The sequence below is a fragment of the Mugil cephalus genome, chromosome 2 (assembly GCF_022458985.1).
Source record: "Mugil cephalus isolate CIBA_MC_2020 chromosome 2, CIBA_Mcephalus_1.1, whole genome shotgun sequence".
In the NCBI taxonomy this organism is placed as follows: domain Eukaryota; kingdom Metazoa; phylum Chordata; class Actinopteri; order Mugiliformes; family Mugilidae; genus Mugil; species Mugil cephalus.
This window is the reverse complement of record NC_061771.1, coordinates 25,014,567-25,042,026: the sequence shown is the minus strand read 5'-3', so window position 1 is coordinate 25,042,026 and position 27,460 is coordinate 25,014,567. Positions and strand designations below refer to the sequence as shown.

The window sequence follows — 27,460 nt, the reverse complement described above, 5'->3', positions numbered from 1 at the left end:
AAACTTTTGGACCTGGCATTCATTAAACATGTACCACCCACCTAGACCAGACCAGACCAGAACAGACACCCCCACCCCATAGCGATGACACTCCGTGATGGCAGCAACCACTCAGGGACAACTCCAAAAACATGAAAAACAGCACAAGGTGTTGACCTGGCCTCCAAATTCACTCGACCTCAAACTGATCAGGTATCTGTGGAATGATCTTCCCCTCAACCCATAGGACCCAAAGTTTCTAACAAGTTTCTGCTTCCAGACACCACAGGACACCCTCAGAAGGTCCATGTCCATTCTCTGTTGAGTCACAGCTACTTTGGAGGAGAACTACATAATATTACGAAGGCAGTCATAATGTTACGCCTGATGGTGGCTAAAATAGTAGAAGATAAAGGAAAAAGTGTTTGCAGATGATATGCTGCTATCTATCTATCTATCTATCTATCTATCTATCTATCTATCTATCTATCTATCTATCTATCTATCTATCTATCTATCTATCTATCTATCTATCTATCTATCTTATGTTGTAGTGAATCCCTTGAGTTACTATGGCTCTGAACTCTAACCCTAACGCCTAATGGATAACTTCATGTAACCTTTCAAACCCACCAGTCTGGTACCCCAAGTATGAGGTCAAAGAGACTGATAGAGAGATAGAGAGAGAGAGAGAGCAAGAGAGAGAGGTACATACACTGAGGTTATTTCCGCGAGGCCTGTGTCTCCTCCGCTGCAGAGCAGGCAAACACAGAGATGATACGTGGAGCAGAGCAGTGTAGCGCACACGCACACGCAAACACAGCAGAGGCCCGACGTAGCGTAGCCGCCAGGGCCCAGAGAGAAACGAAGGGAAAGGAAGGACAGAGAAAGAGATAAAAAAAATAAAAATAAAAACAGAGATATGAGGAGGAAAAGAGAGAGAGAGGATGGCACATAGAATAAAACGTAAAAAGGAAACAGGAGTTTAAAATTTAAAATATGAGTGACGGGGAGAAGGAGAAAGAGAAAGACAGAGAATCCAGTTAATATAAAGAAAGGCCACACATGAGAGCGAGGGAGTGCGCCAGTGAGCGAGAGAGGACAGAGGACAATATAAGATGCATCCACACACACACACACACACTCAAACACACTCAAACACACACACACACACACACACACACACACACTCAAACACACTCAAACACACTCAAACACACTTACCGAAACAGCATGAGCTCTCTGTAAGGCAGAGCAGTGTTAGAAGACAGTAAGTAACAGTTTACAGACACACACACACACACACGTATAGTATACTGTATACGCAACACAAACACACACAAACAGATACACACACAGGATATTTGTCTACATTGCGGTCTGGCTTTTTTTTTTTTAGTGACACATCTAAGTGTTTTAAGGCTTTAACTACACTAAAATCACAATAGAAGGAGGAAGTAAAGAGAATCGATAGTCCACTTTCCTTTTCATTGCGGTATGAGGGTGTTGTTAATTGTTAGTATATATATGTAAAAAAACAAAAAAAACAAAACAAGGTTTATTATTAAGGATTTTCTACTTAACTTACACACTTTAAAATGATTTGAAAAGAGAACTCGTCTTCACATTTACGTCCACAGCTCACAGTCACCTTGTGCACTCGCCCCTTAATGTTCATAACACTTCATGAAGCAACCAACATACCAAAGTGAGAGCAACATGACTCGATGCAGTGACATGTGGGAGGGAGCGTGGGCGTGCTAGCGGGGATGAACGTGTGTGAGAGTGCAACTGCAGCCAGAGGCTCTCAAGTAAGAAAACAGGTGCGTCTGCACGTACCTGCACGGAAATGTGAGTCAGCATTTATTAACGGTTAGATCCTCACATCGTGTCGTAACGTTGCATCATTTAAAAAATGTTAATGGTGGAAAAGGCCTGAGCAGAGTGGTGTGAATATTTAAAAAACACACACAACAAAAGAAAGAAAAAAGTGTAAGATGTGTAACAGATTTTACAGTCACAAAATCAGAATCAACACATATTAGGTCTTGAAAACTGAATTTGTATTGATTCATTGAATATTTAATAAATGTCAAATGTGTAACACATTTTTCCTTAAGACTTTACTAATCACTGCACTCTATGCAGAAGCATTAGTTAACATTTCATTCATCATTTATGACACTACAACGCATTTTTTAATTGTATTTTCATACTATACCAGTGATCACTTTATCTTTTATGAACTAGTTATTAAAGTATTTGTTAATTAGGAGTAATCAGTAGTTCATATAATCATTTAGAAAAGTAAATGTAATTAATAAACTATTTAACAAACTATGTAAATATAGATTTAAATTATTTACTAATCCCTGAGACAACTTTGCTGACAGACTGTTACTGGCACTATTTGCATGTTTTTATTTTTGTTGTTGTTTTTTTTCTCGGTTAGTGTAAATCATTTTCATTTTTAAGTTTTTGAAAAAAACAAAGAATGTCCTCATATGTGGACACTGGGATTATTTCATTATTTAGATGATAATAAAGTCACCAATGTGTGACAAAATATAGAACTGTTTATTTTAACACTTGTACAAGGCTGAGCAAAACCACAACTGCGAACAATGAAGTCCCAACGTCCTCAAATGAGTACTTGCTAGTTAACAAGGTTGTAGCTCGTTACTGTTGATAAAATTTGTTAAATTTGCGGGCCACATCAAACTAGAAACGATAATCAACATAATTAATTAGGTTTTAACCATAGAATTTGATGGGGCTTTGTTCCTAATCCACTTTTGTCCTGTGATCGTCTGTAGAATGAATCCGCTATCGGGTTTTTAGCAGAGCAAAGTTTAGTTTTTGGCAGATTAAAGCGTCCACTAATGAGGACAACGGGTTTAAATGAAGCAGAATGGAAACTTAATGTCCCATATGAGGACGCAAGGCCACAGGAGGTTAAAATTCAGTTACTGTATTATTCTTGTAAATATTGTATAAATAGATTTTCATACCGTTACAGATTATGTATGGTATGCTGAGCGCCTGTGCATTGCTGCTGCTTCAACAGGGAAATTTCCCAGTTTGGAATTAATAAATGATCTCTTCTATTTTATCCATTTATTTACACATCTTATAACAACCTGAATTAATCATACATACATGTTAACAAACTGCTAATTAACACACTTAGTGACTATTACTACATGTGTAAATAATAACATGTACGAATCTACATTTAAATAGCTTATTAATCATTTAATGACACTTCTTAAATCATCTAATAAACCACTGATAATTCCTTAAAAACCTTTTAAATTAATAAATCATAAACTGATTATTAGTAAAGTCTGAAAATACAATTATTAAATGAATTAAGAATAAGACATTTTGAACTACATTTATAAACTGCTTATTAATGTCTATTAATGGATGAATCCAGTATTTTCTAATGCTTTACCCATGTGTCATACTGTGCAGTCAGTATAAAGTGTTTAGTTTATTAATCATTTACTTGGTAAGTGATATTATAAACTACTGATCACTCTTTAGGAAGTGGATTGTAAATACTTCAATATTTAAATTATAAGTCATAAACTGACAATTAGTAAAGTATTAAAATACAATTATTAAACACATTATAGATCTATTAAAAGTAAGACATGTATGCATTTAACTGCTTATTAATGTCTATTAATGTAGGACTCGTGCCTTACAAATGATGAATTAAGTAGTAGGTTACTAATTAGGTTTACTAATGCTTTACATTGTGCAGCTATTATAAAGTGTTTTCTTTGTCCCTCTCACAAACTTGTGAACACACACACCTGCAGTTAAGTATCAACTTGGACGTTGCAGTAATCCACTCAAACCTGCTGAGATCAAAATATCACAATGCATCTTTTACGTTTATACTGAAGTTGGTATTTAAAAAAAAAAAAAAAAACCCACCTCGTGCTTTGCTTTTGTCTGTTATGAAGAAATGAACCATCGTCTTATTTTGACGATAACATTGACACTAACTCTGGCCACAGTTTACACAGGACAGACACACCAAGGATCGAATGGAAATGGAGTAAGGGATGGTAGATATAGGTGGTATAGAGATATAGGGATATTCTATAGCTTTAGGTCTTCTAGATATATATTTGAATACATATCCAGGACACTTATCCAGACTTCCAGACCCGTGTTGCATTGCGCTCTGTTGTTAAGAGTTTAACAGGAGCTGTTTTACTGTATTACTTGAGGAAATCGTTTGGAGCTGAGCAACAGAGGGTCGGGAGCTGGAGGAGTGGACGGTGAAGGGTGAAGGGTGAGGTGAGGGCTGGAGGGATGATGGAAGAGGGGAGACAAACAGGGGAAACTAGACAGGAGGGGCGTGGGGTGAATTATAAGAAGTCATCCTCCTTTATGTTGCATCCTAAACCACAATTCACAGAGGACGAAAGCTACATTTGTAGGAGCACTGCAAAAAGATATCACATCTTTTGATATCAAAAAAAAAGTGAGATAAAATATATATTGTCAATCAATGCTATCAAGATGTGTCTCTAAAGTGTAGTAATGTAACCAGTGAGTCATAACTAACAAGAAAGAAATTATTTAAATGATTATTTGCAAAGTAGTTCACATGTCGTCCTATATAAACATACTTAAAAGTGCTCTCTGTCTTTTTAATAGATAATTTGGTTTATTCTATCTTTATTTTTATTTATTTATTTTTTTAGGATGCAAGGAGGACCTGCTTCAATTCACTTTCGACTGCCATCACAGCGAGTGGGTTTAATGACGGAGAGCGATGAAGACTACGGGTGTGAGTGAGGATGGTGGGATGAAGGTGCTCACTTGGTTGTCTGCCGAGAGGCGGGGCATGGAGAGGGTCCGCCCATGCCCATCCATTGGGTGATAGGGCTCAGTGTCGGAGTACCCGTCCCGCCCCATCTCCCTCATCTCTACCGTCTGCAAAACACAATGAGAGGGGGGCGTGACCACCGTCTGCTGAGGGAGTGGACAGGGCGAGGGGTCGTCGACTAAGCGAGGGGGGTGGGGGTGGGGGGGTGATGGGCGTGGCATGCTACAGTTCTGTTTTCGTTTATGCAATAAGCTGCATAAATTAAAGTTTGCAACCTTTGTTTTGTTAACGAAAAGATTACAACAAAGTAGGGGTTGTACAGGCGAGAGCACTTTGTCGCTGTCATGACCCTTTAAACATCACGTCGACTAGTCGCTGATCACGTCACAGTAACAACATGGACTCTTCCTCTTAGAAGACAAGTGAGGAGCCCAGTGGGTCACTTTCGCAAACGAGCAGCGGTTCATAAAGTGTGTGTAAATATTTTGCTAAAGATGAAGCCCAAAAGGGGTTTAAAACTCAACTGGACTCGGTTCTAAAATAGGAAGGAATGGTCCAAATCATCTGGACAAGAGCAAAACAAACACCCTGTGGTAACAGAGAGAAGGAGGCTGCACATCAACAATTTATCAAAGTTATTAGAAGTTTAGCTGCAGTACATGGAGAAGGATCAGGGTTAGGCTACACAATCCTGTCTTACAACGCTGTGGAGTACTATAAAATGCTATTGATGGTGCTGAGTTGCAGCCTATTTTTATACAGGCTATAGACCCCTTCGCGGTTTGTAAACAGTGTGATGTTTTTGAGGGGCGGGGCTTAACTGGAGGCAAAACATATCAAACACTATAGCTTGTAAACGCCAGTTAGCACGTTTCAATGGACACTCACTTTCTGAGACCGTGAGCGAAGAGTGAAGAATCCTCCAAATAACGATTAACTTAACCTTATTTCAGTCACAATTTAGTCTAACACATAATGCTATCCAGAAAATAATGATATACTTGATATTAGTCTTACCTCATATCAAATGTGCACTTTCTTTTAATCTCATTCAACCAAAGTCGTTTACGACTGGCAGTGGCTGGTATGCCATAAAACCAAAAGTCAGAAAATTTGCTTATTTTTTTTTCCGTCTGGCCCCCAAAAATATGACAAGACGATATTTTCCTGGTTGACATTAACAGTGTTCGCCTCAAGCTTCCTTCTGTTTTGCCTCCAGCTAACGTTGTGACGTCACAGTGACATAGGCCGTGAAGGGGTCTGTACATATTTACAGCTCACAGTGTGCAGCACATGAGCTTTTGGTTCTGAGCATATGTATTCAAGTCAAGAATACAGGCTTCATTGTTGCCAAGAAATACTTTCTACTGTGTTTTTGTTAGTGACGTCATCAGCGACTAGTCGTTGTTGACTGCAACCTCTACAAAACGTACAACCCCTACAAAAAAGGGTCTACAACATTAGGATGAGGCGAGATGATCAGACTATAGAACAACATTGTGTAATACTCTGTTAGCTGATAGTGGGTTAAATGAAACATTTTGGAAAGTGGAAACCCTGACCTCAAGGCTCAAGCTTCTCTGATCACATTGGAACATTTTCTCGTACCAAGCTGCAAACTCAAGGATACAAAAAAAATCCTCTTTTGTTCTTTTTAAGAGTACATTTCACAATCTCAATTCCATAGCCCCCTTTTTGCACATTCATCCTGGGACTCAGCAGAGAGATGAGGCGCTGGGTAGGAAGAAGAGTAGGGACGATGCCTGCAGACAAGCGGACAAGTACGAAACACCAACTCCAAGCCACTGACTCAACGAGAAGGTTGAAGAGCGAACCGGAACAAAAAAAAAAAAAAGAAATCAAGGGAACAGGAGGATGGTAAGACAGAGATGTGGACTAGGAAGATGAAGAGAGAGGAAGACGCTGCTGTCTCGTCTGCTGGAGTCATAGCAGCAGCATCCAGCATGTCAATGATTGGTTGCTGAGAACTTGATGATGTCGATAAAAGACTGACTGCTCTCAGCTTGTTCCACAACGAGGACACAAGAATAGAGCAATAAGGCTGAGTTTAAAATCCTTCTTGTGTTTTTAGTCTTTTTGTACTGACGCTCCTAGCCAACCACTTGTATGTATCAGTAGGAATCAGAAAAGACACATGAGTGATTTTTCTTTCCATTCAGCCACCTGCTTTCCCACTTAACGCTGGCTCGGTTAGACTTTAGATCTCAGAGTGTCACACGTTTTATTTCTGATGAAGCTCAATCAAATGCGGCTGGTACAATAAAGTCACGAATTGATCATGTTTACCTGTTAACTGCACAGCAAGTTCCAAAAGAAATAGATTCAAATAGTTCAAGAAGTTAGAAGACTGAAGCTTTCCCACATTAATGTGTTAATTTCGGTAAATGTGATGCGTTTGACAAGTTTTCAGCAAATACGACTAGACCCGGGTGAAACCACAAAAAACACAGAGGGACTGACGGTACTTAAGGCTGCACGTGTCACCGTGAAGATGAGATGCATGTCTCGACTCGCCATACCTGGGGGTTGTGGCGGTTGTCATGGAGGTCGTCGGGGTAGGGTCGGTCCGGGCTCCAGTTCCCCGTATTTTGGAACATTTCCTGGGCTTTGGCTGTCACCCATGACTGGCTTTCAGTCATGCCACCCTCGGGAGGTCTGACGCACACAAGTCAGATTACAAATCAGGGTGGTCTTCAGGTAATAATCATGCAATATATAAAAACTTATAGCAAAGCATCTTTCAAAATGTCTAGAAATGAGGATTAGTGTTAAGATGGCTGGCATGTTACAGTGTGTTGCTAACGACTGATCGACCTCACTCATCCCTGAAGTCAAAAATGAATAACCGCCTAAAACAGACCCTGGCCACACTGTATATACACAGATCAGGCATTACATTATGACCACCTTTCCTAATATTATGTAGGTCTCTCATGAATTGTCACAAGATGGACAATGTTAGTTACGTCTCCTGGTCATAATGTTATGCCAGATCTGTGTATACATGAGGCAAATGAAAGACGCTCCTCCCTCCTGATTTTCTTTAAAGCAGCCCCAGCTCTGGTGTGATTAGAATTTGTGTGTGTGTGAGCACATTCATTAATTTACTGTGACATAAATCTACAAAAACCAAAACATATATATGTTCTGCTCACTTCAAGCAGTGAGAATAAGCTGGTTAGGAGGAGGAGGAGGCATTTTTTTTACCCCCAACATGACCTTAATTGACACTGCACTGTAAAATCTCCCTTGAAATCTGAACAAAAATCTAAAATGGAACAAGCTGATTTAATACCCCCTTAGACAACACGAATGTCTGAGCCCATGTGCAGTGTAAACTCGTGTAGTTTCCCAGAGCTTCCCTAGTTTCTCCTCGTTCTACTTACATGCTGTTGACGTTGTCCGGCTGGGTGCTGGGGAGGCCGTTCTGGCCCTGCCCCCCCTGGCCGTCGAGCCCCTCTTCCTCAGAGGGTGGCTTCATGCGCTGAAACATTAATGGCGTTCGGTTCTGTGTGAGATACACGACATGGCCTGCAGGCTTGCATCAGGCACACTCAGGGGGGCAGACACAGGACACAAACACAGGATGCACTCGCTGCATGCACCCACGCGGGGGCGCCATCGGCAAGCACATGGCTGTGGATATCCAAGGTAAAGTTCCCTGCCGGACTACTCATGTGAAGTCGGCTCACCTCCCTGAGCTACTGTTTGAAGGGACACTTTTTTAGATGCGCTGACTTTTTTTTCGTAACTTAAGGAGGGAAAGCTGACTTCAGATCTGCGTCAGGAGGGAGCTTCTACCTTAGGAATCTGAGGCAAGATTACTCTTAAATCACAGCTCTTGGACCAGAATATCATACACATGAGACTCATCAATAAAGAGACATATAGATTCAGGAATCACATTTCATTTCGCAATCCATGTGATCTTTCATCTGTGAAGACTTCTTTGAGGAACACGCCATTTCCTGGAAAATCCTGGAAATTTGGACATCTGATCATGGAGCAGCTGTATTGCTTCCATCACTGAGGTCAGAGGTCAAGCTGTGTTTCTCCGAGAGGAGCATGTTTAATAGAGTCCTCTCAGGACTGGGTTAATGGTGACTGCCACAGCCTGGAGGCTAAAGGCTGAAAGCTAAATGAGGGCACACTGTCAGAAACAAATTAATATCTAAACCATTAATGACACATTAGACTGAAGCTCGGTCTAGCTACAGTGGACCTCATTAGTGAAGCCTAAGCTTTTGTAGCTAAGAAGAAGCTGGTACAAACAAGTTGGCGTATGTTATGAGAGACTAAATCATTTATCCCTTGTCAAAAAATGCTAAGAAAATCACCATGACCGTGGACTTCAACCCAAATAAACTCCTATTTCCTCCCTGAACATGCGTCACTAACGATAAGACGCCGCAGGTTTAAGAAGTCGTCTCACCTCGTCCAGTTCTCATCTCGAGTATCGAGGAGAGAAGGGGCGTAACTTTACCGTCGTGTGGTGTGGCACTGGCCCGAGGAACTGATGGGTCCCGACATAATTCACACAATGCACAAACATTAAGATGGCCCACAACAAAAACCACAAACACCTAACACTGACTACAGCTTTGATGGAGTATGTTCCAGCAGTGTCATCTGTATGAATGAATGGTCCCAAGTTTGACTGATCACAGTGGTCACAGGAATCTCCACTCAACATCCCGTATCTGTATATGTATGTCTTGTACATACATCATATACTTTTTTATATATATTTTGAAACCTTTTATGTCTATAGTTTTGCATACATTTTATATATATGTAGAACGTCTTACACATTGTAGTTGATGATACTTTTTTTAGCCGTTTTTGCTGATGTATTATTCTGCCATATCTTGTGCGAAGCTACCAACCATCCAACCATCTCACCAACCATCCAACCATCTCACCAACCAACCAACCAACCAACCAACCAACCAAACAACTATCCTAGCCCTAACTCTAACCCTAACCCTAGAGCTACATGGGACCATTTTACACTACTTTCATGGTTATTAATAATGATTTAAGTAAATATAGTAAAAAAAATGTACGGCTAGGCTATGAAATCTAATATGGCTTATAAATAAATACAGGTAAATAAGTTTCCATTAGTGTCTTCTCAACTGTAAATCAAAGTTAGGCTTGTGGGCATATAAATACAATTAGGTAGCCATCTTCTTCTTAGTGATTACTTTTGTCTATTGTATTTTTCTTGTACCATTGCTGAGGATCATAAAATTACCCTTCTGATATTTTAGATCAAAATAAAATTGTGCAACTAAAGCCCACAATAAGTTTTGAATTTCTCAAAGACATTTCCTCCGACCTTTATAGCAGCGGCACGGTGTTTTTTGGGGGAGGGAGGATTTGACAAAAGATCAGAATAAAAAATGGACAAAGTGGGATAATGCAAACATGATGTGGGACAAACAGAGACACCCAGACTGGTTAAAGTCCTTGTGGACTGCTGATGTTGAGCGAGTCTGTGTGGAACCGTCCATTCAGTCCAATGGGATAGCTGCATTCAAGAACATACCAACACATACTGTATTTGCATCGGTGCACTGTTCAGAAAAAGAAAAGTGGGCAAACATACTCTCACTTCACCAAGTGCATCAGTCAACTCCTCCTCAGTCGCTATAGGAGCAAATTTGGACTTGGTGTAATCAAATTTCGGAGTGACAATGGAGGCATTTTGTGAACAGAGAGATGTTTCCGCCTGTCCACCGGGCGGACCGAAAATACAGAGACAGCGGGAGCGAGTGCATCTCAGAGGCATTCATTGACAGGAGGGGGAGAGCACTAACAAGAAACGAAAAGGTAAGGCCATGTGGTATCATCATCATCATCATCATCGTTGTTCAGAACAGTATCAACAAGAAAAAGAAAGGCTTAACCTATCGTTCCTTACCACGTTTAAATAGTCCATGAAAGAGAAAATAAGGCTGACGAAGGATGCAGCAAGGTGCTAGAGAACGAATGCATGCTTAAGAAATGGTACAGCACAGCCCAAAGGGGGAGGTGAGCTTTGTCGGAAAGTGTATCCAATCGATATAGGATTTAAATGTATAAGAGTTTTTTTTTTTTTTTTATACTTTTAAATCCATATTTGACAGAAGAAAGGAAAAACAATCTGTTCAAAGGGCTTGCAGAAGTGGCTTCAAAAAGGAGGGCCAGGAGCAGGATGAACAGAAAGATGAAAACGGGGGGAGTAAAAAGGTCTCATTGCGTTCAGGGCATTTCTCTGGGATGGCGTCTACCTGTTCATCTCGCAGGGCCTGCTGCTTTTTCGTCTTGCTCTGTCGGTAGTATTCCATGATCATCATGGCGGCGTAGATTTTGCCCACCGTCAAGTCTGTGGCTGCTGAGAAAATGACAAGTTACCCTGCAAGATTAGACCCGAGCGAGATGGGACCCTGAGCCGTGGGGTTGGGGAGGGGATGGGAGTGGGGGACAAGGCAACACAAACACTTACAATAGAAGTACACAACAGCATGCAGAGTACGCCAGAAACTGAGAAGTAACCAATAAGTTTAATAAGCAAAAGCAAATAAGTTTTCACTGTCATTGCTTTTCCTCATATATCGAGACACATTTCAAGAATAAAATCCACTTAAACCTGTGAATAATTTATTATATATACACTGATCATGAATAACATTATGACCACTATCTTGAGAAGTAAATAACATTGATCATATTGTGACATTACAATGTTCTGCTGGGAAATGTTTGGACCTGGCACCACCTGTGAAATCATCCACAGGCGCCTCTCCCCCAAATCCATAGAACTCAAAGGCCGCCACTAACAACAATGTGTTACCAGACACCACAGGACGTCCTCAGAAAGTCCATCCTCTGATGAGTCACAACAGTTTTGGAGGCACAAGAGAAGGTGGTCATAATGTTATGCCTGATTGGAGTATATGCTAACATGGGTTAAAAGGACGAGGTAAAGAAAAAAGTCAATTATTTGCAGATGATTTGTTTCTGTGCACTGTAAATGTGGCGGAAGGATTTCTTCTTCACCTTCCAGAAAAGTGGACATTGGCCAGTCTGGAGGATTTGATCTGGACCACGATCACTTCATAAAATACTTATTGAAACAGAAGAACATATATATTTGACTATTATATAATAACCCGTATCTAAACATGCTCGGGTAAAGTTCAGTTTGAGCTGTCCTCACTTTCTGGCGTACAACAAGACAACTACAATATTACAACACTGTACAGTCATTAACACAACAGAGCTGATAGTCTTTTCACAGGCAGATGCACATTATCTCATAGCATCACTAACATAGTATCGTATAAAATGTCTGAGTCTGTTTTATCTTTAAAGTAAAGGTTTATGACTAGGTAGCCACCTCACTAAGAAAGACATGGAGGCCTCTGTCAAACTTAAAAAAAACATGAGCTCAATTTTTTTCTAAAAACTCCGGACACATATCCCCAGAGTTTGGGATGGAGTACAGAAAAACATTTAAAAAATCAGAAAAATATTGAGCTTTGTTTTGATTTTACGGCAATAAATTCACAATGTATCTAATTGTCTTTCTAAAAGAGTGGCAAACAGTTTTCAAAGTGGCATGGCTACACGTCTGTATGCATTAAAAATATTAACATGTGATAAGATATGACCACACATATCTTATTCGTCATTTTGCATCATGCATTTAGTCAAACGACCTTAAGGTGTTGCTTAACATGCATGATTATACGAGCTTGGACTCATAATAACACTAATCATTCCTCACACTCATATATAATCAGTAAATATATATTTCCATAGCTCATTTGATTTTAAATTCCTCCTGTAGTGAAAAGACTTCTATAGAGGATCTTCTATAGTAGGCACCCCCTGATACCAGCACTGACTAAGTGGATGTTGAGATCAGTAGTGTCTGTGTGCGCTTGTGCTACTGTGTCCACTCTGTTGTGACCTTTGGGACTGTGCAAATGTGTGTAAATGTGAGTTTGGCAATGATGCATTTACTGAAGACAGAGGACGCAGAGTTGAAGCTTAGGCGAAAGTTGAATAAAGGAGATCAGTCCCGTCACGGTCTGAATGTGGGCTGTTGCTCTGTTTCCTTGTTTCAAAATCAATCCATCCTCAATTGCTAGGTTTCCAACTTTCATCCAATAAACTGTTTTCCTGCCTCAACGGTCCGTTGTCAACTCAGTGTCATCCTGTAACTCCATCAGCAGGCTGTTCGAAAATTGCAAAGCTTCTGGGACTGATTGGACTGATCTTCATTGGGACTCCTGTTCGTCTTCTCCTGTTCGGCAGTGTCTTTGATCAGCAGCTGACCCCTTACCTCCATCTCCAAACCTGCAAGGCCATTCCAAAAAAGTCTTCAGTAGACATCTCTGTCAGCCACCTCTTGGCTTTAACTTCTTCCCCACCAGCGTCTAGAGTTTTGGGGGGGGGGTCCTACGTACCTTCATAGTCCGAGATTCTGCTCTATTACACCAACACTCTTGGGAGTCTAACCACCTTGCATGGTCATCTTCACCCACTCGATCTGTCCTCATCGAACTGCTAGATTCATCTAAACTCAAAAACTGCCCATGCCCATTGCGGCAAGAATTCCTTTGCGTTCATGTCAGGGCAGGATCTACACCAGTGCATGTGTGTAGGTGTATGATGTAGAGTAGAGTAGTGCATGTTTCTGTGGTGTTGGTCTGATCAGGAGATGCAAAGCAGTGAATGACACTGGCTGGTAGAAGCTGTCCTCTTGGTGAGTTGGTGATCGGACACACACATCCACGCACACCACTATGTGCTCATTTTCCCGCAACTTACCCTTGTGCGGCGTGACCAGCAAGTCCAGCGTCTTCTGCGACAAGTTGGGCCAAATGGCCATCATCTCCTTTCTCAGCTCTGCATCCATTTGGTGCTTGTCTGCACCACCTGGGTAGCCCGCCACCCGGAGTGTCCACACGTACACACACCGAACATTTGCACGCACAAAAAGCACACATCCAAACAAATTCAACGGTCCGCATACATAAACACAGGGCAAGAAGATGCAGCCCAAAAGCAAGGCACAATGGAACCAGATCCCAAAAGAAATATATTTATCCATTCACGCATGTACACATTCACCCAAAAACAGAGAGCAGTTTGTTAGTGACAGGGTTTTTGTAACATAAGCTACATTAAGATGCAACATTTCAAATAGAAATGGGCGACATTTGAGTTGTGAGAACTCATACCCCGTTAACTACTCGAGAATGTCAGACAGGTCACCTAACTGAGCGGAAGAGATATAGTGAAGGTGTGATTGTGCTTTAGGAATCGTACCCTTGGCAATCTTTATATCCAGAGCTGTCCTGATCAGAGCCATGAGGGTGGAGTTAAAATGCACTGTGTTGTCGTCGGCAACCGGCAGATCCATGCGCAGCAGCCTCTGTGGAGAGCCAGTCAGGATGAGAAGATGAGAAAGGGATGTGTCCTTGCTACAGTGTGATGTTCCTGAACCTCCAGGAAGGGGAGAGGGTGAGGGGTTCGGGGAGGGGGTGGCAGGGTTGAGAGAGCTCCATAGACGACTGCCAATTACAGTTGGACTGGATTTGTCCACGCCTTAATTAATGGTCCCTAAATGTAGATTAGGGTTAAGGCAATGATTGCTTGGGGTCAGGTTAGTGCATTTGAACTCAAGTTGAGTTATTGAAGTCTACTCGTTAATGCATTCTGTGTTAAGTGACTGCAGAGCGTTCGTGCTTTTAGTTTGCTGCTCAGTTTTTCCTGACGTGGCGCCTTTGCTTGATGTCAGAAACTTGAACAGGCGATTCCCTGCGTCTCCTGTTTTCCCAGTGATACTCTACGAGACAGCACAGCTATCCAATGAGGGCCATCTGCGGCTAAGCAACTGTGAGAGCTGAGAACCACAAGGAGGAACAATCGGAGCCAAAATGGCCTCCGACCCAACCTGTGCCCATGTTCCCTAAATGTGTGAATGCATGGGTGCATTTACACATCTCTGTTGTTACACACATATAGATATATGGATATATATATATACAGTACACATACACCAACCCCCCCACCCCCCTCCCTACCCACCAACATCCCTCCCTGCCCAATTACACACAATTATTTGCACAGACTCCAATTAAGAGGCGCTTAATTGGAGTCCTTTGGAGACAAAGTAGGTTGACTGGAGAACAATAACAGTATCACTGGTGTAATTCTGCTATCTTTCAGGAGACTGCGGTGGTATCATTTAACTGAGGCATCTGCTATAGAGCTCCCCCTACCTGTAAGGAGGTTCCCTGTCTTAACATGTCTATCTATACCAGGTAAAACCGATCGAGCAACCTGCAGATAGAACGAACCAAGCTGGCCCAGCTGGGGGTCGCTTGCCGTTCGTATCCTGACAAGTTGGCATCCATCGGGTTGACCTACGAACATGAGCGTTGGGCACTCACGATGGTAAGCACGGTAGTACGATGGCGGTGGGGGGTCGTGTACGTGCTCGTGTGTTTCCCTGAGTGTGTGCGAGTGTCGGGCATGCCCAAGGCCAAGTGAGCGGCAGGCGAAGGGCATCGGCCAACATCCACAGCGCTCGGCAGGCAGTAGACAGGCTCGACGCGGCCCGTAGCCATGCGACAAAAGTGCGAGGGCTCTCATGCAACACAACGAAACACCCCCGTAAAAGAAATCCACACAGAGCATGCAGCATGCCTTTACTTCGCTCCCATTATCTAAGCCCCAATTCTTCCCACCTATCCAGCCCGCTACTCCCTCGACTTCCCCTCAAAACCCACTTTTACAGTACAAGCAGCCGTGCATCCGCGCAAAGAGAGTATCCTCAATCCAACTGGATTGATCCTAGTGATTCACAGATTAATGTCTTATCCTTTTTTTTTTTTTTTTGCTCTCTACATGTTTACATTCATGTTGTCACTTAATCAATGTCAAATTGGACAGCAAAGGTAGAACTTCATATCAAGTCAAGATCTCTCTCAATGCCAAACGGGTGCAGTGTCTTAAGGGCATGTCAAAGTTAGAGATTATTAGAGTTGTGGCATTCCCTGAAAGAAGAAAAAAAACTTATAGAGAAGATCAAAAAGAGATGGCTGATGTTCTTTCTGTTGTTTGGTTAAAGACCGACCAGACTTTGTGGTAAAAGTACTGCAAGGTACAGGGAAGAGGGGGCGGGGCGGGGTTGTGTGTGGGCGGGGAGGGTCTATCAAAGGGGACACATGGCGGGGACAGCAGTTAGTTGAGCTAAGCTAGGTGAGTCTAAGCTTGGTCATGAGATGTGGTTACAGATAAAAAGGGAAGAGGGGGGCGAGAATGAGGAGGGAGAGGAAGATTGTGGAAACACTGAAAGAGTAAAAGAGGAATCAAGAGGACGTGGGTCAGTCGAGAGGAGCTCGGTGTGTGTGTGTGTGAGTGTGTGTGTGTTTGTGTGTGTGTAGATAGAAAGAAAAGAGAAAATCGGAAGTTACAGAACAGGACAAGAGATAAAGACGAGGACTGAAAACAACACTGACATAGGTTTAGAGGTCAGTTCAAAAAATACAAGGTCTCGTAGTAGAGCATTTCTCCTGTTTTCGAGTGTCCACTAAAGAGAAGTCCAGGAACTAAGAAGCCTAATTTGCGTCAAAACTTCCTCTCTCTAATCAAGAGGTCCGTCTGATCTCAAAAAGTTTATTTATTTATTCCATCATTTCTTTTCTGAAGTGCAAATAGTATAGTGGAAGGCTTTGATGGCTGAAGTATGTGATGGGGGGGGCACTTAGACAGGTGGACATTCTGAAGATTAAGGAAGAAGACAGAAGAGCGAGAGGGGCGGAGACGGACGGACAGAGGGACGTTATGAAGGGATGAAGGTGAACTGCTGATCGCTGGCAGACAAGTCGATGCGGAGGCAGGAGGACAGAAGAATGACGGAGAGAGAATAAGAGGACAGGTAGGAAAAAACAGAACATAAAGGTTGAAGAGGAAAGGAAATGAACAACGAAAGGAAGACAAACATGACGAAGTTGAGAAAGGAGAGAGACAGGAGTGAACGGACGACTGAAAACCAGATTCAACAAAAAATAAATACTAGTATTAGGAATTATAGAGGGTAATATAACTCTCTAGAAGGCCGAGGTTACTCAGAGAACTAAGACGGACTAAATATATAACCGAACAGAGCAAAACAAGTTAACTTTTAAAAAACAACTTAAGCCTCAGCAAACTATAAGACGGGGAATTCATTAATGATATTGAAATTAGTAGAATTATTATGATGATGACTGAAGTTAGTTGATTGATGTATACCAATTATTAGTGCTATTAAAGTTATTAATATATTATGTATATATCTGTGTGGACCCCAGGAAGATTAGTGGTCGCCAAGGTGGCAGCTAATGGGGATCCGTCCAATAAACAATAAACTTATGAAAATTACTATAGTAAGCAAAACCAAACTAAAAGCTTTAATCATATAAAATATCATTCAGCTGAAAACACTCGTATTTTACTTTCCTGCCGCCATTAACGCAATCAGCAAAATTACTCTCGAGGCACCAAAGCCTCTTGGCAACACTATTTTGCTGAATCTGGATGACAATAATAATAGTAATAATAATAAAAAAAAAAGAAAAATGACAAAGAAGGTCGACAGAAGAGGACTTTACTGAGGTGGAAGGAAGACAGAGAGCGAATGCTGAAATGCTCAACCCAAATCTTTACCCTGGTGGTCTGAGGCACAAAGAAGCCAAAGACGTTGAAGTTTCCTCGGGGTTCAAAATAAAAAAAGCATCTTGAAAAAAGACAAAGAAGGGGCCAGAAGTTTTTCTACTCTTTTTTTTTTTTTTTTTTTGCTTGTATGTGCACAGTGTGCGGTAACGTGTGCGGATGTGCAGTATAGAGCCATCCACAGGAAAAAGAGACGCAGGGGACTGAAGACAGACACCTTGCCGGTCCTTCTGTACCCGCATCGTAAGCAAATAGTTGCACGGTGACAATTTAACCTGGTCCATGAAAACGTTCTGTCCGCTGATGTCGCTCGTCTGTTCACCTCTGCATTACAGATTCTCAAATGAACAAATCAGGTTTCTAATTGTGAAGCAACGGCTTGTGTAAACTATCAATATTTGTTACGTTTATTATGTATTTTTCACAATTTTCCAGAAGGCAGATTTAAAAAAAAAATGTACTGCAGACCTGTAACAGATAATAAAATGTGGTTGGATATTATTTAGGAATTGTGCATGATATGTTTTGTACAAAATAGGCTATAAAGACTGTATAATCTTTTGCAGAAAGTTAAACTATCAATTTCTATACAGCATCAAAGTTTTGTCACTTTTTTAAGTTTGGATATATGGGATAAAAGGAAATGTTTGGTCACATCTGGGCTCTGACTATGTTTTCCTGTCTGGATGATGTGCATGCGTCCGTGCAGGTTGCAGAAGGACTGGCAAAGCCTCCCCCGTTCCCTTACTCCTGCGGCCTGACGGGAGGGAATAAAAGAAAGAGGACCGACTACCACTCCACTATCACTTCACTTCACTGCACGACAAAAGCCCATCCCTCCATCCCCGCGGTCGGAGAGAGAGAAGAGAGGACAGCGCTCACCACCACCACAACCACCATTAACAGACAATGAGGAGAACACCGCTGGGAGGGAGGGAGGGTGGAGGGAGGGGGGAGAGGTGGGGGTGGTGAGGAGGAGGAGGAGGAGGAGGAGGAGGAGGAGGGAGACTTCAGCAGATGACAGAGGAGAGGTTCTCCTCCCCAGCGATGGGGAGGTTAAAGGTCGGAGATGGGTGAAAGTCGGTGAAGGGGGCGAGGGGGTGGAGAGAGGGGAGTGACAGGAGAGGGGAGGGAGGGAGGGAGGTAGAAGGAGGTGGGGCTGGTGGTTGAGGTTGGGGTGGAAGGGTAAGGTGGGGGGCGAGTCTACCTTATAGGCGACCCGGGCGGGACACCTCTTCCCGAGGCCTAGCGGCGGACACATGTGTCTTAGCATCTGATACATGTCTGTGTAACTGATCCGGCCGCTGGCGTGGCCACAAACACACACAGACAAACACACACACACACAAACAAACACACGCCATCGCACGCGCATCACGCGCATCCAGCACCCCACGCGCCGACAGCAAACCCGCACACGCACGACAAACACACGACAGACAAAACAAACGGACGACATGAAAACGAAAGAAAGAAAAAACAATGAGGAGTGGGAAGGAGGGAGGATTGGGGGGGACGCAGACGCACAGAGGTGTGTTTTGGGGGGAGAGGAGAGGAGACATGGGGAGATAAAAGAAAGAAACCGACAAAGGAAAGGAAGAGGGGAGGGGGAAACAAATACACAGAGGTTATTGTTTTGATCGCTGTGGATATGTGGTTGCTGTGGTGAGAGAAAAGGAGAAAGAGAGAGAACGAGAGGGGGGGCTGTTACGTGGTTTCTAGTCTGAGGTATCATAAAGAAAGGAAGGAAGGAAGGAAGGAAGAAAGGAAGGAAGGAAGGGAGAAAGAAAGGTCTGGGAAGGGAGGGTTCAGAGGAGGAGGTGTTATTTAGTTTAGTTAGTTGCTGTTAAGATTCCGTTCTATGCGAGGTGAAAAGGGGATTTGGTTTTATTATTATTATTGTTTTTTTTTTAGTTTTTTTTTTTTTAGGTCTTTGCCCTCTTTCGCCGCTCGGATAGAACTGGCAGCGGGGCTTCTAGCAGGCAAAGAAAAGCACCGCTGCAGAGATCGGAGTGAGTCACAGAGACAAGTCAATGCAGTCCGTTACTGAGGCTGCGTGTCCACCAGGAGCCTCCAGCTCGCGGCCTTCAGATGCTCACGAGAGGCCTCCCACACGACGACGGGAAGGCTCGCAATTCCCGCAGACAGCACCGGCAACTACTGTGAGTTTACACACGCTCCCAAAAAGGTTTGTCGTCAGTGTTTGAAATGCACAGCTTCTGTTTTCCACTCGAAGGATGCGGCGATTAACACATATCTGGCACAAAACTGTCGAACCGAAGCACGACAAACAACACCTCTACGAGTGGAAAGACGGGAAAGGGGAAACCGTACTATATCCGGCTCCATTCATCTGCAGGCGAAACGCAGATTGCAGGCGTATTTTAACACTACACTACACATTACACTGACAATACAAGTAAAAATAGCTCTCTGCTAAATGAGCAGCCCCTTAAAAGGCTGCTCGACAATCGCAAAGCAAACGCAAACCTTTCACGTCCTTCCCCCCGTGAGCATCTGTAGACGCGGGTAGTTCAGAGTTACCTGGCGGACACAAGACCTTTTTTCATGTACACGAGTCCTTGCCCCGAACCACACACACACCCTGCCCCTTTTCCTTCTTTCCCCAAATACACCAGAGTCACAAACAGAGCAGGGTTGGTAATATTATTGTAGACATAAAAAAAACTAAGCCACATGTTTGCAACATGTAAACGGCTAAAACTCAGTAGATTAAGATATTTAATCACGATTAATCACATGATTTCCATAGTTAATGCGATTAAACGCGATTAATCTTTGTATGTGATGTTTGCAAAGAGATATTTTTCACATTTTTATTAGTCTTATCAACATCTGAGTTGCTCAGGAAGCTCTCTGCTCTCAGCTGTGGGCTTGATCTGGAAGTTTGAAGCTCAACTTACTTTTCACCAAACCTTCTCTTTATCTGTTTGCGTTCCTTCCTTTCTTTCTACTTGTTATCTTCTTTCTTTACTTTACGGGGACGGGGATTTTAGGCAGTTTTGGTAACATAAGATGCCCACTACAGAAGGAAATCATTCATAATTCAGACCGCTTTCCACGGCCTCAGGATTAACTTAAATTACTTTGAGGAAGTGCGTTCATCGAACATTTGAAAAAAAAAAAAAAACAACTAAACACAGAAGAATGCATGTTCTGCTAGATCAATTTGGGTCAGAAATTATGCACAAATGTGCACTACAATATTAGAAGCTTTCTATGAATAAATCATTGGAATAAGGTTCAATAATCACTATAAATATAAACAGTGGCTTTAAAATCTAAAATTTTAAATATTAACACAGTATTTCCCAAACATGTGCCATGGATGTACAAGGATCTGCAATTTTTCAGTGCAACCAACCCCAACAGCTGCTGATAGAAGTGTTTTTTTCAGCAGAATCAGTTGTTGAAGTGACAATAATCAATGTCTGCTCACTTTCAAGGTCCAATGACACATGGCTGGAGAACACTGGCCTATCTAATGCCTCAAGGTTAGTGTGGCGACAGACCAAACCCTCTCTCTGCGTATGTCTCTGATAGTAAAGTAAACCCCATCCTTCCCCACCCCAAACCCCGACTCAAACAAGAACAATGCACATTGCTCAACCATTTTCTGCCCAGGCAAAATTAGACAGCAAGCAGAAATCAAAGACGATGACTGGAGTTTAGACTCTAGTGTCGACATCATACTGAATTACAGGTGAACACGTCAGTGTCGTTATCCCAGCGTTCAGTCAGGAGACAATAAATAGCAAGTGCAGTGCACCACCCTCATGCTTCACACACCGCTTTTGGTGTGTGTGTGTGCGAGCGTGTACAACAGTGTGTGTGTGTGTGTGTGTGTGTGTGTGCGCATATCTGCATTGTCCCAAACATTCTCATTGTCATGTCAGAATGCATATACAACAGAACCCGCATCCCCCCCCAAAAAAACATGACTTAATGGTGAAATGAGATTGAAACAATTGAATAATGCAAACCCGAAACAGAAAAATCAAACCAAAATAAAATAATAATAATAATAAAAAAAAAGTTGAAGTAGGAAAGAACTTGTTTTAAAAGTGATATAGAGCGACATTCATTCCAGTCTCTTAAAGGCGAGCAGGTTGCGTTTAAGTTTGTGCTTTAGGGGTTTGGTCCAAACCTTGCAGGCCACCCTATGTGGGCATTTCTTGCCAAGGCCCAGAGGAGGGGAGATAACTCGCAATAAACTGTACATATCCTTATAATGTATGCGCCCGCTGCAAGAAAAATACAAGGAGGGGAGGTTAGGTGAGGGAACACACAGAATACAGAGAGAAAGATAGATAGAAAGGAAGATATCAGAAAGAAAGAGTAGAGAAGAAGAGAGCATTTATTTACACTGAGAAAAATCCTTCCTCTCATGCATGCACACGTATTACAGAGGGTGGAAGGGGGAGAGGGGAGAGTTACATTCATCTCAGCTGTGCACAAGTTGTGCAATTTGAGAGGCAAGAGAGGCAAAAAGAGATGTTAAGAGAGAGGAAGACGGAAAAACCCTCTGCTCAGACTTTCAACTCCCGTTCACATGATGCGGGTCATCGACACACTTCTCGGATGAGGTCACGACAGAAGAGAAAGCCAAGGGGTTAAAAGTACAATCCAGCACAAAGACTGCATCTACTATTTGTTCTGCATTACACGTTGATCTCTCTATGTTTTTTGGCTATGCATTAAGACGTGTTTACATTCTTCACGGCGTTCACATGTTTCCCTGAATTTGTGCGGCCGCTTGCCGGCTAACGTGCGAGAACCACGTATGTGTCACTCACCAAGCGGCGGGGTCGTACTCAGCCCATATCCTTACATACTCGTCCAGGTGATGCGGCCCGAGGATGGAGGAGTCTCTGGTCAGGTACTCGAAATTGTCCATGATGACGGCGACGAACAGATTCAGCATCTGGGATGAGAAAATCCAAAAACACATTTCCCCATTGACCTCCACTGATACAGACAAGAATTGAACACTCCAATGAAAACTCTCCAGTTAAGAGTAATGCTTTCTAATATAAGAGTATCACTAAATCTAACTGAGGTTATGGCATTCAGTTTTTGTTTAAAATAACTGGGAAAGATGTGGTACAGACACATGTTTCTATTATTTTGACAACGCTAGTTTAGTCAGTGGGCTAGGAATAGGAATGGATATCGTCAAGGTTTTATCTGATACCGATGCCAAACCGATTTTTAAACGGTGCCTGAACAGGTGCTTAAAGATGCAATACAAACTTTATCTAAAAACTGTGCCTTCTTGATTTTAAGGCATTTTGTGAGATGCTGATTGAACAGAATATTAACTTAAATAACATAAACTAGGAGTGGGTATTGACAAGGACTTAACGATACGATACATTTTTGCGATATTATGATATTGCGATATATTGATATATACTTAGTTCACTGAGAAACTCAAGCTGTATATATGTACATCTGATGACAGTGATAAATAATTAAACGAACTGAGTAAAAAAAAAAAAAAACAATATTAATTCAAATGATCCATTTCCAGTTTATTGCACTTGTAGAAGAAATCAGTGGCGTGGGATCTTGCAGGCTATCAAAGATGCTAAATTTCTAACCTTTTTAAAAACAATACTATGCGTCTTCAGATCTTTAATCAGATTCGAGTTGTTTCGTCCCCTGCCCAATATCTCGGAAGCAAATTGGTGTTTAACAGGACCACAAACTACATCCTCTAAAACGTGGCCACGTGTTCCTCACAAACCTGGAGCGCAAGGCAGTAAATATCCAGGTATATAGTGAAAATACATGACAGTGGTGCCCATCACAGGCTTATAAACGTAGATCGTATCAACATGATGTTGTTTCTTAATAAAAACATATAAATGGGAACTGATAGAGAAAGTACAATGAGACCTTTGTTGGTAAAGTTAAATTTCTGTCAAGTTCATTCTGGTCCAAAAGGAATTACGTCAAAGTCAGAGTGTCATTTTAGTTTGAGAGTTTTATTTTTTATTTTATTTTTTTTTAAATGTGATTTGCACATATTGTCTTTAATGCTCTGACTAAAGAGAAGTGTGATATTTGGCAGCTTGTTTAACTGCCCCTCTGGGATAAAGACAGTTATTTGAATTGTCACAGCTTTATAAAAGGTATAAAGTAAATTTTTCATAATTACATTTGCAAATGTTCATAAGCAAAAAAAGTGAAAGTCATCATTTCATATACACAAACAGACATCTAAAAGTATCGGGAAATATGTATATCAGCCTTGGTATTATTTGGTATCGGATTGAAAGGAAAACTAGTGGTATCACTCATCCCTGCTGCATGTGTATGTGCATCCGCGTCTAGTGAAAGTATGACACTGTCCGATTTTATTTCTCACCAGAAAAGAGCAGAGGAAGATGAAGGAAACAAAGTAGGTGTAGGCGAAGGTGCTCCCACACTCAGGCTCTGTATTTCCTGAGGCCGGGTCGCATTCCTTCCCACCCAGGCAAGCCAACATGATCTCATGCCACGCCTCACCCGTGGCACTCCTGCACGAGTGGGGGCACAAGCAGAGAAGCGTAAACAAATAAAAAGTCACAGGACGTTAATGGCGAGCGTATAAGAAAAACACACTTTCGGAAGATGAAATCAGAGGGATATGAATTTTTAGAAATGATCGATAATTATTAGAGCGTATGTTGCTCCACACATGAAAACAAGCACATCACTGTCGATTTGCTTGAGGAGTTACCTGAACAACAGCATTAGGGCCATGATGAAGGTTCTGAAGTTGTTGTGCTTGTTGATGGCGCTCTCTCCCTCCTCGTCTAGTGCCAGGTTCCCAAACAACTGCCCCAAGAAAAAAAAAAAAAAAAGACGATGCAAAAAGACGTTAAAGAGGTTGGTTTCAACAGGGACAGTCTTTATTCTTTATTTGTTCCTTTTTTAAAAACAAAAATCAGATTAACAGTTGATTTCTAGAAAGCTTTTTGACACAATCTTCAGTTGCTGACTAAAGTCTGTTTACTTTTGACACTTTGGAGATTTGATACAGAGAAAAAGTTCCTCTGGAGGTTTAGTGCGTTTCATATATTTAACACCTCGACCTGCATTAACCCTCTGGAGTCAACAGATGCGCTGGTGCGTCCAAATCTCATGACCACTTTAGCATGACGTAGCAGACGAAATGAGTCTCCGTTTCGACTTTTGCAGAAAGTGCCAACTTCAAACTATATACCAGTTTTCAAATTGATCCAAGTAGACAGCTCACCTGCATGCCGATGATGGCATAGATGAAGAAGAGCATGGCAATGAGCAGACACACGTAGGGCAGAGCCTACCAGAGCAGAGACAAAATATATTTATCAGTGTCGGTTTTGTTCATTCACTATTTTTTTTTGTGTGTGTGTGTTTGTCTTTTTGTTTTTGAGTGAATACCTTGAAGGACTGCACGAACGTCCACAGGAGGATGCGGATGGTCTCGCCCTGCCTCAGCAGCTTGATGAGGCGAGCTGCTCTGAACAGCCTCAGGAAGCTCAGGTTGATGAAATTATTCTACAGCACAGAGGAAAAGCGCAGTCAGCGTCAAATACACGACAGCGGCGCAGCCTCCCTCTGACCATAACGCAAAAAAATCAACGGTCGAAGGAAGAGAGAGGCCAAAGAGAGAGGAGGAAGTCAAACCAACAAAACGTATCCAACTGCAAACATAACACAGCTCTTAGAATAAACCAGAGAAAAGATGGAAAAAAAAATAAAAACGAAAGAAAGAAAAGAAGTAAGAAGATTAAAAAAAAAAATAAAATAACTCAAAGTGTTTAAAAGTCATCATCCAATCTGGTACAGCAAAACGCTTTTTTTTTTTTTTTTTACGAGAACCAAATGCACTGATCTCTGGGGGTCAAGCAGGCCACACAAGATGGAGCACAGTGCACTGTGCCTGTCAACCACACCCACACACACTCACACACACATACACGAGCATAGACTGTATAAAGATGGACAGTGAACTTCCTCCTCTAAAGTGAAGCGAAAAGCAGGTAGAGCTCCCCCTGGTGACTGGCTGCAGTATCTGGCTCCACCTCCTCCACGTTAGTGGGCAGGACTTGGGCCAAACTAAGTATACAAACTAAGTGGACAATTTTTTTCAAGGATGGTTTCAGTCATTTTAGATACTTTATATAATGTTAATGCATGTTCAAGAGCCAATTGTTTGTATAAGTTTCATTTCAGTTAGTTTTGCACCTTAATGCACCTTACTGTGTAAAAGTACTGCTGCAACCGTACATTGCACTATCAACTTGATTTGTCTTTTAATCCTGTTTGTCTATTTTGTATCTGTTTTTAGCATTTTTTTTCCTTTGCATTTTATATTCTTATGTGTGGGAGAGATTTTTCTCTATGTAAACTGGTGCTAAAGTAAACTTGAATCTCTTGAATCGAATGTTACTTATAGAAACAGGATGAACGCTGACTACCAGTCGCCATGCAAACTGCTCAGTAAAGCATCTTCTATGACCATGAGAGTTGTAAATTAAAAAAATTAAAAGGATAAGTAGGTAGAGCAGAGCATAGTGTTAATTTAACATAAATGTGAGTGAGTCTGGACAACAAGGTTCCGCGTGGCTCCACTCTCGGACCGTACTGCACAGACTCTAAACTTGTATCCCTGGGAAAATAGCCTAAGTTTGGCCAGTGCAAGAAAGTGGGGAAGTGGGGTCCATATTTATATACAGTCTATGCACACAAGCCTGTGTTTGTTCCACATGAACAAACGTCCAACAATATGCCCTTAACAAGGATGCAGCTTTAAGAATCACAAATGATCCTTTGCATTAAATAGGTCAGGGTTTTTACACATTTTAGTTTCTTAATGATAAATAAGGTACTTCCTGTTTTATGCACACCCAATTGGACACCAGATATTTAGGGTTTGAGAATATGCAGCAGATCCAAATTAAAATTCATCATGAGTGACTGTTAAGGCTGCAATCCTAATATGGAGGCCTAAGTTCTATGTTCTGGTTTGATGTATAGTTCCTCTGTGAGGCTGTGGCATATTGTGGTTGACAGGCAAGGCAGACAGGAAGGAGGGAAGGAAGGAAGGAAGGAAGGAGGATGAGGAGGAGGGACAGGAAGCAGCCTCAGTACAGGCATGGCTTGGCATGGCATGGCATGGCAGCATACATTGTCTTTTCTTTTTTTGTAAGGAAAGAACTGGCCTACATGCAGAGCATATCATAAACTCTGATTCAAACATTCGCTTATCCAGTTGCACTAGAAGATTCTCATTGTTTTAAATTAACGTAGACCTAACCTACCAGTGTACAGTTAAATATACACCTCAAACTAGATCTTGACACACATTTTCTACCACCACGGAACAGACTGAGCTCAAATTACCTGTTTATTTATTTATTTATTGATTAATTTATTTATTAACCAAAAATTGGTTCCCAGTTAGAGCCAAAAACGAGCAGGTCATATTCTACAGCTTAGAAATGGAGTAGGATCGGTCGGTAATATAAATCAGTAACATCTCACCTGTGTTTGTATTTAGCATAAAAATAAATATCTGCAATAAAAGCACAACCGCCTACAGATAATAAATACTATTCACCATTTTCCTCCTATTGTTTAGTTCTGTTGTGCTTTGGTTTATATAGCTCCAATGATCCCGAATGAAACGGGTTTAACAACAAGAGCTCACGTGGTAGAAAATGGATCAGTGGACCTAATTTGATGAACAAAGCTGAGTCTGCTTTGCCTTTTAAAGGTACTAAAATGTGCAGTTACTAATTCCTCTGGTTGAAAAATGAGACATGAACCGAGTATGTCAACCTGGAGTCCTTTTTTTTATCATTATTATTATTTTCTTGCACTGCATACAGTTTA

General features: G+C 41.8%; 1 protein-coding gene across 15 annotated transcripts in view; it reads right to left on the bottom strand.

Moving 5' to 3' along the window:
- Positions 1-27,460, bottom strand: part of cacna1ab (calcium channel, voltage-dependent, P/Q type, alpha 1A subunit, b) — a 135,307-nt gene that overhangs the window by 12,557 nt on the left and 95,290 nt on the right. For 5 of the 15 annotated variants that reach the window (XM_047577325.1, XM_047577317.1, XM_047577315.1 and 2 more), the window contains 14 exons: positions 25,004-25,120; positions 24,837-24,902; positions 24,318-24,415; positions 23,964-24,114; positions 22,387-22,514; positions 21,738-21,834; positions 14,177-14,282; positions 13,676-13,783; positions 11,128-11,231; positions 8,239-8,360; positions 7,372-7,507; positions 4,825-4,938; positions 1,204-1,221; positions 695-730 (listed from right to left, as the gene is read on the bottom strand). In XM_047577325.1, the coding sequence (XP_047433281.1) occupies positions 695-730; positions 1,204-1,221; positions 4,825-4,938; positions 7,372-7,507; positions 8,239-8,360; positions 11,128-11,231; positions 13,676-13,783; positions 14,177-14,282; positions 21,738-21,834; positions 22,387-22,514; positions 23,964-24,114; positions 24,318-24,415; positions 24,837-24,902; positions 25,004-25,120 (1,401 nt within the window). The remainder of the gene's footprint in view (positions 1-694; positions 731-1,203; positions 1,222-4,824; positions 4,939-7,371; positions 7,508-8,238; positions 8,361-11,127; positions 11,232-13,675; positions 13,784-14,176; positions 14,283-21,737; positions 21,835-22,386; positions 22,515-23,963; positions 24,115-24,317; positions 24,416-24,836; positions 24,903-25,003; positions 25,121-27,460) is intronic. The other 10 variants (XM_047577318.1, XM_047577319.1, XM_047577326.1 and 7 more) reach the window with 4 other exon arrangements.